Here is a 9751-nt window from a genome sequence, read left to right on the forward strand (position 1 = left end):
TCTGCTTACATCACAGACGTGTCTACATAGCTTGTTGATCGAATAAAAAATATAACTTGACTTTATAACAATTAGTTGATTAACACTGCAAAGAATTTACCTTAAAATAATAATATGCAAATTTCAATTCATAAAGAAATCCTCGCGGCTTGCAATATTATAAACGTAAAAAGAATACGAATGATGAAAATGTAAAAGTCATAATGTTACATTAACAATTGCTAAAAATTTCAAAAACAACAGCCTCCTGACATATTCCCGGCATTCTGATACTTAACAAATACTTCGATTATATAGTATGTAGGTTTATTTTGTTAGCTTTTTTTTGTACCTAGTACGTATGCGAAAACCGTGGTATATAATTTTGTAGTTCTTGTAATAGCGTATTTTTTTATTGCACCGCAATCCGAAATTACTAGTTAACTTACTTGCTGATACGCATTATTAACTTACCAATATGCATCGTCCTGCGAAACGATGTGCAAGATGTCACCCTTTTTGAAATTGAGACCCGCTTCTTTACATGGAATGTATGGATCTTCAGAAGAATTATAATTAAATAGGGCACGAACTCTCACTTTGCTCTCCCTGGAACCACCTTTTCCGAAGGACGGTACTAATTTAAATGTTATTGTCCCCTCTGAACTTTGCTGAAACATAAAATAAAAAACTATAATCTTGTTTTATTCGGGATATTAGCAGTAATAGTTATAATCTAATTAATATGCCAGTCGTGTCCGTTTAACTGCTTAATGACAATAGTTTACGAATTTTGAATTAATTGAAACGTGGTTTCAACATGAATATATGAGCTCCCATCAGAGTGGCCACATTACACCAGTGTTCCAAGACACAAATAATAATACATTTGAAAAATTACACGACCAAAACATGCTTGCGCTAAACCGACACGACACAATACGTGCTGTAAGTGGTCAAGCAGTTTAGTAGATCGTAGATTGTGATGTTAACGGCATCAATGGGTCTAACATGCGCGACTAGATAAGTATGTCTACCATTCTCAATTCCTATTTGTATAAGATATGACAATATAATCATCATCAATAAGTCCTCAGTCCACTGCTGGACCAAAGCCCTCTCGCGTCGGGACGGTTTGGCCATAATTGCCACGCTAGGATGGTGATCGCAGTAAATGGTCGTAGTAGAACAGCTGACGCTGCTGCCCGTTTTTTGTTATATTCTCTTAGTCGCCTCGTAAGACACCCACGATTGGCTGGAGACATCTGTATTCTGATCTGCCGACACCACTAAGCTCGGTTGGCATATAACAATAATAAATTAATTAAATCTGTATTTTAGCCTACTGAATGCTGAGAGCTTAATAAATTTAAAACCATTTATTGTTTTTAAGGTACTGTAACCAAAGGGTAAAACGCAGCCTTTATTACTAAGACTCCGCTGTCCACCCGTGTCTATATTTCGGTCTGTTACTCTGTTCATCTGAATGTCTGAATCTCATCTGGTTACGACAGTTGAAATTTTCACAGATGATGTCTCTGTCACAAGAAATACTTCCAACTGATATGACTTTTTTGCCGTTTTTATTGATAATGGTACGGGTTCCATTCGTGCGCGAGTCCTACTCGCGCTTGGTTAGTTCTTTTTATATTGTTGTACCGAACTACATATTCGTTTTCTCACTTTAAAAATACCTTATTGAAATCGCTTCATCCATCATCGCGATATCTATTAACTAAGAATAATCAATCTAATCTAAAATCTTTTTGATTGAGTTTAGTATTGCTTATTCTTTTGCTCTACATTTTCCGTGTAGATAGCACTACTGAATTCGTAGATCACTTTTGGGCGAACGAGACGAGAGATACTTCGATGACGATCAGGAGTACTCATGACGTCAACGTGATAAAAATAACTTACCAAGATAGAAAGCACATCCGCCGGTGTTTTATTCTCCACGCTTATACCATTAACTTCAATGACTTCATCACCGGCGTGTATAAGACCTGACCGGTCTGCGGCACCGCCGTGCATTACTCTGGCTATAACGATTTTTCCAGTCTCCTCATCTGTCTTTATCGTAGCACCCTGAAATAATTACATGATTATTCATCTGGATCGTATTCAATATTAAAACGGATGTTTCTCGTTTTATGTTATTGACGGCCAAGTGCCGATTCGGTCAAAATCCTGCTTTCTTTATCCAAGGTTCGATTCTCACAACTGGAAAATGTTTTTGTGATGTCATGAATGTTTTTCGGTGCATGGATGTTTATCTGTGTATTTTAACTGTTTATGTATATTAAATTGCCTGTGTGCGAAGAATATTGAGAAATTTAAGTAGGTTGATACTTGATTGGTAAGAAATATTGTCAATATTTGTGCGAGGAGCCTGAGACTACCTCAGTGCACTAATGCGGGCTGTCTGGCTTATTTACGACTATTTTCTCATTTTAGTGATAATAAACGTGACCTGGGGCTTAACTTGCCTATGCGACCTCCCCAGACTACAGGGAAAATTTTTTAGAATAATTAATTATTATTACTAAATATTTCTCTTAAAGCAAACTAAATAAAATTGTACATTTTATTAGGTGCTACACTGATAAATTTACTAACGTAAAAGTGTAAGAATTCTATCAAATATAAAAAATAATATAAACATTTTTGGAACCTCATCATTTAAAATTTATGCCCTTCAAAATAAAACGTTAGAACGAGCCCGCACTGCGAAAATACACGCTATTTTATTTTAAAATGATAGAGATACACACACAGTTAGACTCTTTCATACGTTGCTATGCTGATTGAATATTTTAAGCATTATGAAGTTGTGCAATTGTACGTATAAGGTTAAATTCATCGGCGTACGGAATTTGTACATAACATTATCGTAACAATTGTAAAGAATGATTAAGAAGACTATTTTGTATAAAAAAACAAAACAAAAAACTCTTCTTAAAAGCGTATTCATTTTATTTTGTAATGTAAATATTTTATTTTCTTATGTAATAATTCTTTTTATAAAATGTATAATTTTACTGGGTAGAGGACCCAGGGACTTATCTCCGTGATAGCTTCCGAGAGGCGTAGGGGCATTCTAGCCTCGACCCACGTCCATTTACCTACAACTGCTGATTATTTCGTATGCAAATTTCAACACCAAACTAAATTGACAGGTCTTAAAGTAGTGCAATCCTTTACACGCCAAACTCTGCTAGTCGGAGTTGCCATGTCAGACCTATCGAATTTTATTTTATATACTTAAATAAAAAAAACTGTAAATCTCCTACTGTAAAATAAAAATATAAATTACATCTTTCACTCATATATTATTACGCTAATTTTATTTATATGCAACAACAAAATGTGTGACAAGAACAATGTGTATTGTGTATGTGAAAAATACATGAGAAAGAAAATTATGAAACGGAAAATAAGAAAAGGCGGAAATACCACAATACAAATTGCAACAACATCTAGAGATAGCAGCTAATAAATAAGTGGATTTATAACAAGAACTGCTTGAAAGATATATAAAAATTAGTTTAATAGGTAGGTACTGAAGTATTATTATTTAAATAACATAAATACAAATTGAATATGTAACTAATACATTAAATGAATATATTTTGTAATGAAATAAGGATGTGAAGAACTAAAAATAGAATTTATAGAAATAAAAAACAACACCTAATTAGGACTGTTTATAATCTGTATGTATAAAATAGGGAATACAAGAATTACAAATATAGTAAAATAAAATGATAAATTAAAGTATGGTGTTAAACAGTAAACTTGTATACTTACCACTATTGGCTCGGCACTCTGAGCTCCACCCTTTTAATAAAAAATGAATTACTTGAAAACATTCTCTGAATATGGTTTGTTTTAATAACCTCATGAATAGTACATATGTAAAATTGTACTATGCATAAGGCAAATAACCAAATATATTATTTATTCTCTTATAGCCATGGAAGCATTCAAGTGTATTAAATTCTAAAATATATAAATATTCAATAATATAATTTTATACTTAAATTTTTATAACATAAATTATAGGTAGCTGCTATTTCTAAATGAACTTGTATTATTTATGCTATAAATACCATAAGGTTTTATATGTTCTGATACCAAGAGATGTGCATACCAGTGGTTCATCACTTTTGACTAGTTGAACTATTTTCACAGTTTCCTCTTCATCATCTACATCTTGTGGAATGTCTGGTAAATGAGGGTAGTAGTCTTTTTGTGCCACAGCATCATGAGTACAGAGGATGGCCTGCAATTTTCCAACGATACAAAAGTTATAATACCAATCTAATCATTATATGAATTAAAAACAACAAATATTAAATTGCTAAATTTAACAAATGACACACCTGTAAATGAGGTTTCTGTAGTAAAATTAGCAGCTCTTCAAACTCTTTTGAAACTGTATGCACATTTCCAAACATTTCTAACACTTCTAGTGTGACTTGCATGGCATTAGAAAGAAGGGGAAAGAATTTGTCATCCTTGCATTGTGCTGCCACTATTTTATTATGTACTTGAACAAGTGCATTCAGTTGCCTTGATTGAAGAAGTTCATTCAGAAAAGCAACATCTTCTCCGCCTGACTGCACTTCTTTCAGTGAAGATAGCAGCCTAGTCAAAGCTAAAACAGAATAATTCAATAATTGTTAAAATTGCAGCCTTTTAAGTAAATAATAAAGATGGTAAATAATCTATCAAAAATACATAATAAGGTTATTTAAGTGTATAGAAGCTTATATACATTTCACATTTCATGTGTGAACTGCCATGTTGTGTAGTACAGGTTAACCACTCAACATGGGTAAAGCTTAAATATTTTTAGTAACCATAACACATTAGGGATATGAGCAATAATATAAATATTTAATAAAGCCAATCATTTTAAGCTAAGTCATAAAAAATTCATTATGATAAAAAGTTTCACGTTCATATTAGTTTAGGTTCATGTAGGGGCATAATTTCTTTGTCTCTCTTGCTAAACGTAAATTTTTACAGAGCTACTCTGCTACTAAAGCATTAAGAAAAATTTCGTCATCAGTCTTGTATCAATATCTCTGTCAAATCATGAATACTGCAACTTTAAACTACAATGATATTATTAAAAATATTCTTACAATAATATTTTCAATTTTCACAATATTATTTTAAAAAAAATGTAAATACATAGACACATTGAATTTAATTTCTAAGATTTTTTAGCAATTGAAAACTCTTACCTATACAAGTAATCTCTAATTTATACAAATATCAATTAAGGAAGGGTGAATTAAAAATAATAATTCACACCCACTATATTTATTCCACTAAAAATATTATTTTTAAGCACACAACAATTTTTTATTAAATTTAATTAAAATTAAAACATACCAGGATCCCAGTTGTCTGTTGCACTATCCATAATCACTCAATAAAACTAGAATAGGTAACAAGGAAAACGTACGTAAGGCAAAACTCTAACTCTAGTTCTATTAAAAATAAGGTAAATCACCACAATCACGAGTACATAATATATTATTTGTAATTATTGTTGTAGAGCACTTATATAATAAACCACCCTTTGCAAATTAAAATCTTTTATTTTATTGTCGTCCACTAAATGACTATGTAAATATATTTTTTCTACTTATTAATTAATTTAAGTCTATAAAATGAGAGCTTTTAGAATATGAACTACCCTTAAAGTGCCCTGAAATTGTATATTGTGCATTTTTAGGATCAATTTGGTGTAGGACCAGTAGTAAGCACAGGTACCTAGTAGGTATACAATAGGTATACAATCTGCTTAGGGTGCTTATGGTAACACAGACCATAGACGTAAATGTCTATCTAAACTGGATTGAGTATAAGAATAAACTTTCTTCATCACGGCAAATACTATCAATGTATTGGTATTTGTATTAAATAATATGTCCAATTATTGATTGAAATAAAATAAATTTCAAGGGTATAAAGCACTGGCCTCTATTATACTAAGCAGAACTGGTTATAAACATCTTCTTTTGCTTGTAATTAACTTCTCCGTATTGAAGCCATTTGATTTTGTCACTTTTGAGTCTTGGCGCTCAGAGCGATGGTAAAGGTTCTCGGAACTAACACTAATGATGATAACTACTTACAGTTTTTAAAAAATCGATATCAATCCATGACTTCTATTTAAGGTATCGGAATGGCTTTACAACGGAAAATGTACCTATTAGTTTTTTAACCGACTGCAAAAAGGAGGAGGTTATTTTTAAATTAAGATGTTTATATATTTTTTATAATATTTGCTAGGGCATTACTTCGTTAGATTTTTACGGCTTTGCATATTTTTTTGTTTGAAAAGTATTCATGCTGAAATGGTCCCATTTAAGTCCATATAGACCTGACGCTTTTATCCTTAATTTGGCATGACAAAAAAAAATTTAAATGCAATGAATAAATTATGTTTGTTATATACAACCAAACATCGAAATATTTTCCAACTCAGTTTAAGCAGCCATCAAGCCATCAGATGGGGACCTGTAACAATCATTGCTTCAATATTTTGTAATTTGATAAATCTTAACAGAAATAGTGCCCATGAGTACTATCGACAAAGTACTCGGCCCAACCCTATTGTAGTACTCTCATCAGCGCTTCAAATCGGCAAAATTTTTAGTTGTCATTTTATATGGAAAGACGTCAGTGGAATGAAGAGAAATTATAACACGCATGTTTTTTCATTTTGTGTCATCATAATCGATATCAAATTAGTTATCAGAGAAGGGTTATATTTTCCTTTCTGTGACATAATTGATTACTCGATTCGAATTTGTAATACATCCGGGGCTAAATACCACAGAAATCAGATTAACGTTTCCACTGACGGGCCATTATATTCTTTTCATCATAACTTGACGCGTGAACTGTGTAAATACCGGAGCATGCAGTGCTGCACGTTACAGCATAATTAATTGCAGTGAATAAAAATAGAAAAATAATATAGTATAGTAACTACCTACAAATTGATGGAGCTGAGTCTTGTAATAATAGGTTTAACCAATGAAACTTAGTCGTTGGTTTATGATCGAACACAGTGTTCTAATGTTCGCAGTTAAGTGCGATCGAGTCGAGTTCCGGTATTTTATTTATACTGTTATAGTCGTAAAAATGTAATAGGCCCGTTGTGACATTTGTCATCGCGACGTAACTAGTTATGGAACCATAAGACTCGGGACTCGATACTCACGATAAATCAATTCAAGTTTGTATCAGTACTTGATTGATATTATTATGTATTGTAAAGTGTTCGTTCGTTCAAAGTATTCCTTTAACTTCACAACCAATACGCGTGACTGGCTGTTGATTATACGTCCACTTTTCAACATGTTGAAACAGAGTTAGTACTATATAACAACAAAAACAAAAATCGAGTCCAATCACTATGTTTAAATTAATGTCCAAAATAGAAGAGCCATAGTTAACGTAATAGTAAACAATATATATCAAACTTCAACAAGCGCACAGTCAACTTTACAAGATGAGGAACGAAAACTGCGCAGTGCGCGCGGGGACGCTTCAGTCATGTGCCGCTTGGTCAGCTTCATCAACTCAGACTAATTATTTAGAACCCATTTTGAGAACCAAGCTCATTCTTTGCAGTAAAGATACAACACAATATTAAATTTCGATATTCAGTAAAAAAAATGGTTACAGCTCTAGTATAAAAAAAAAAAAAGACTGAGAACGTAACTGTTTTCGGAACGTTTCGCAACAATTATAAATTGCATGCTACTATAAAGTAAGCGCAAAAAGAATACTCGGGATATATTCTTTCATATTATTTAACGTCCCAAAAAAATTTACGTATTTTTTAAAACACTGTATGTAATTGATTTTTATTTTATTGTTTCTTTCAGTTTAGTTCCAAGTTACATTCTATAGTCTTGCACAAATGTCAAATCGGGCCTATTACATTTTTACGACTATACCTACTTTATTTATTCATTTATTTAAGGGCTTATTATGTATTACATACTGGGGATATAAGACGGTGTTCGTTTAAAATATCTATTAGATGGAAATCGGACCCCGCCGTCCAGAGCAGACCTGTACTAGATTTCAACAATCGCTGGTGTCAAAAAGATCACTGTGCGTACAGTACACTACATGGAAGAAACCAGCGAACGAAAAAAGCATAGAAGACGCGTTTCTAAGAAATTGTCTTTCGAAACTAGTACCAATTAGTCAATAAACGCACGCCCTTTAAAAGCAGGAACTTGAGTCGCAAAGAGCTCTTAATAGGTTCTTCTATTTGTCGTACGACACGAGACCAAGCGTGATTGGAATCGTTGGATGAGTTTATGCAATAAGGAAAACAAAATAAATTAGATTAAAATAGCGTCATAATAAACGCCGATTTAAATATAATAATCCCTCCAGTAAATATACAGAACCATTGTTAAATTTACTTTAAATTCCAAACAATAGTAACTCATTACTAAGTAGTTTATTGGGTACCGCTGGCCGCACCGATAAGGTTTATTCAAGACGATAAGAAAAAATAGGGATGCGGATGCATCGTTTTGTACTTCTGTCGGTATAATGGAATGCAAACCGATATTTATAAAATAAATTATCGACGATACCGATACCAGTGAAAATAGTGCAGACGAACTCAGGTGTACAAATATTAAAAAAATATACAAATAGACATCAAACTTATGTTGCGGAAACCTTTATTGCAGAAAAACATTTAAGAGTATGCTAAAATATACGACGACGATCCTATATCGATATCAATATCTATTTAGCGTCCCTATAAAATATTTTAAAACAATGCAATTGTCTAGGTGGGTATTATTAGTGATTGATGGTATTATACTATTGTTTCAAATATTTGGTCGAAAACATGTTTTTTATTTTATTATAGTAATTATAACATTATTATAGTTATACGTGTGATGGTTGATTCTCTCGATGGCATGAGACTTATTGCGTTAACGTTTAACTATTATTTAATAAAACATACTTACGGTAACGTATAACACACTTTTTGCGTAAATGCCGCTCTAGCAGTATATTTAAAACAACACAGCGTTTGTGTTTGCCGCACTCGCAGAACGCCGGAAAAACATGCCCAGCGTGTTCGGCCGCATCCTTGTAGGTACATTTATTTTAACACGCCTAGCGTGTTCGAGCCGCACACGCGTTACGTAGTTTTAAAACACAAACGTTGTGTTTTCAGCAGCCAACGTGTTAACTAGGTACATATGGCATAACACCATCCATAAGGATAATACGTAATTGTATTTATTTAGATTTTAGTATAGTTATCGGTGTACTTACACGTGAAAAGTTATTCCACTATCCTTGTGGTGATGATCCGTATGATTTCGACACCATTTCACAACACATGAAGGCATTTTGAATTATTGAAATCTAGTTTTACGCAATTCGTTTAGCCGCCACTACGCACGAATGTCGCGAGTCAACTAGATTCGTTTGCGGTACAGTTTATAAGCACCTCCCACCACGGCATAGTTTTCGTTACGCTATTTTTGAGTACGAGAAATGCTTCTATGCTTTTTTCGTTCGCTGGAAGAAACTAAACTGATAGTTTACGCATTCAAGTACTTCAATATTTGACAAAGATATTTACCTAAAATCACATATTATTATTGTTTGGAAATGAGGAATGTATTACAAAATATTATTTCCCTTATTTTGTTTGTGACTTACGAAGCCTACGCCGCGCCGGATGGAACTGGTA

The 9751-nt window shown here is 32.8% G+C and overlaps 1 protein-coding gene across 4 annotated transcripts in view; it reads right to left on the reverse strand.

The window, feature by feature from the left end:
• The window catches only part of LOC120636352 (MAGUK p55 subfamily member 7), a 37915-nt gene extending 32399 nt beyond the window's left edge, over positions 1-5516 (reverse strand). For 2 of the 4 annotated variants that reach the window (XM_039907797.1, XM_039907796.1), the window contains exons 1-6: positions 5386-5516; positions 4365-4639; positions 4133-4264; positions 3790-3819; positions 1900-2067; positions 454-650 (exon numbers count right to left, since the gene is read on the reverse strand). In XM_039907797.1, coding sequence (XP_039763731.1) covers positions 454-650; positions 1900-2067; positions 3790-3819; positions 4133-4264; positions 4365-4639; positions 5386-5416 — 833 coding nt within the window. In that variant the 5' untranslated portion in view covers positions 5417-5516. The remainder of the gene's footprint in view (positions 1-453; positions 651-1899; positions 2068-3789; positions 3820-4132; positions 4265-4364; positions 4640-5385) is intronic. The other 2 variants (XM_039907800.1, XM_039907798.1) reach the window with 1 other exon arrangement.
• Between the last annotated feature and the right edge of the window lie 4235 nt (positions 5517-9751).

The sequence above is a fragment of the Pararge aegeria genome, chromosome Z (assembly GCF_905163445.1).
Source record: "Pararge aegeria chromosome Z, ilParAegt1.1, whole genome shotgun sequence".
NCBI classification, from domain to species: Eukaryota; Metazoa; Arthropoda; class Insecta; order Lepidoptera; family Nymphalidae; genus Pararge; species Pararge aegeria.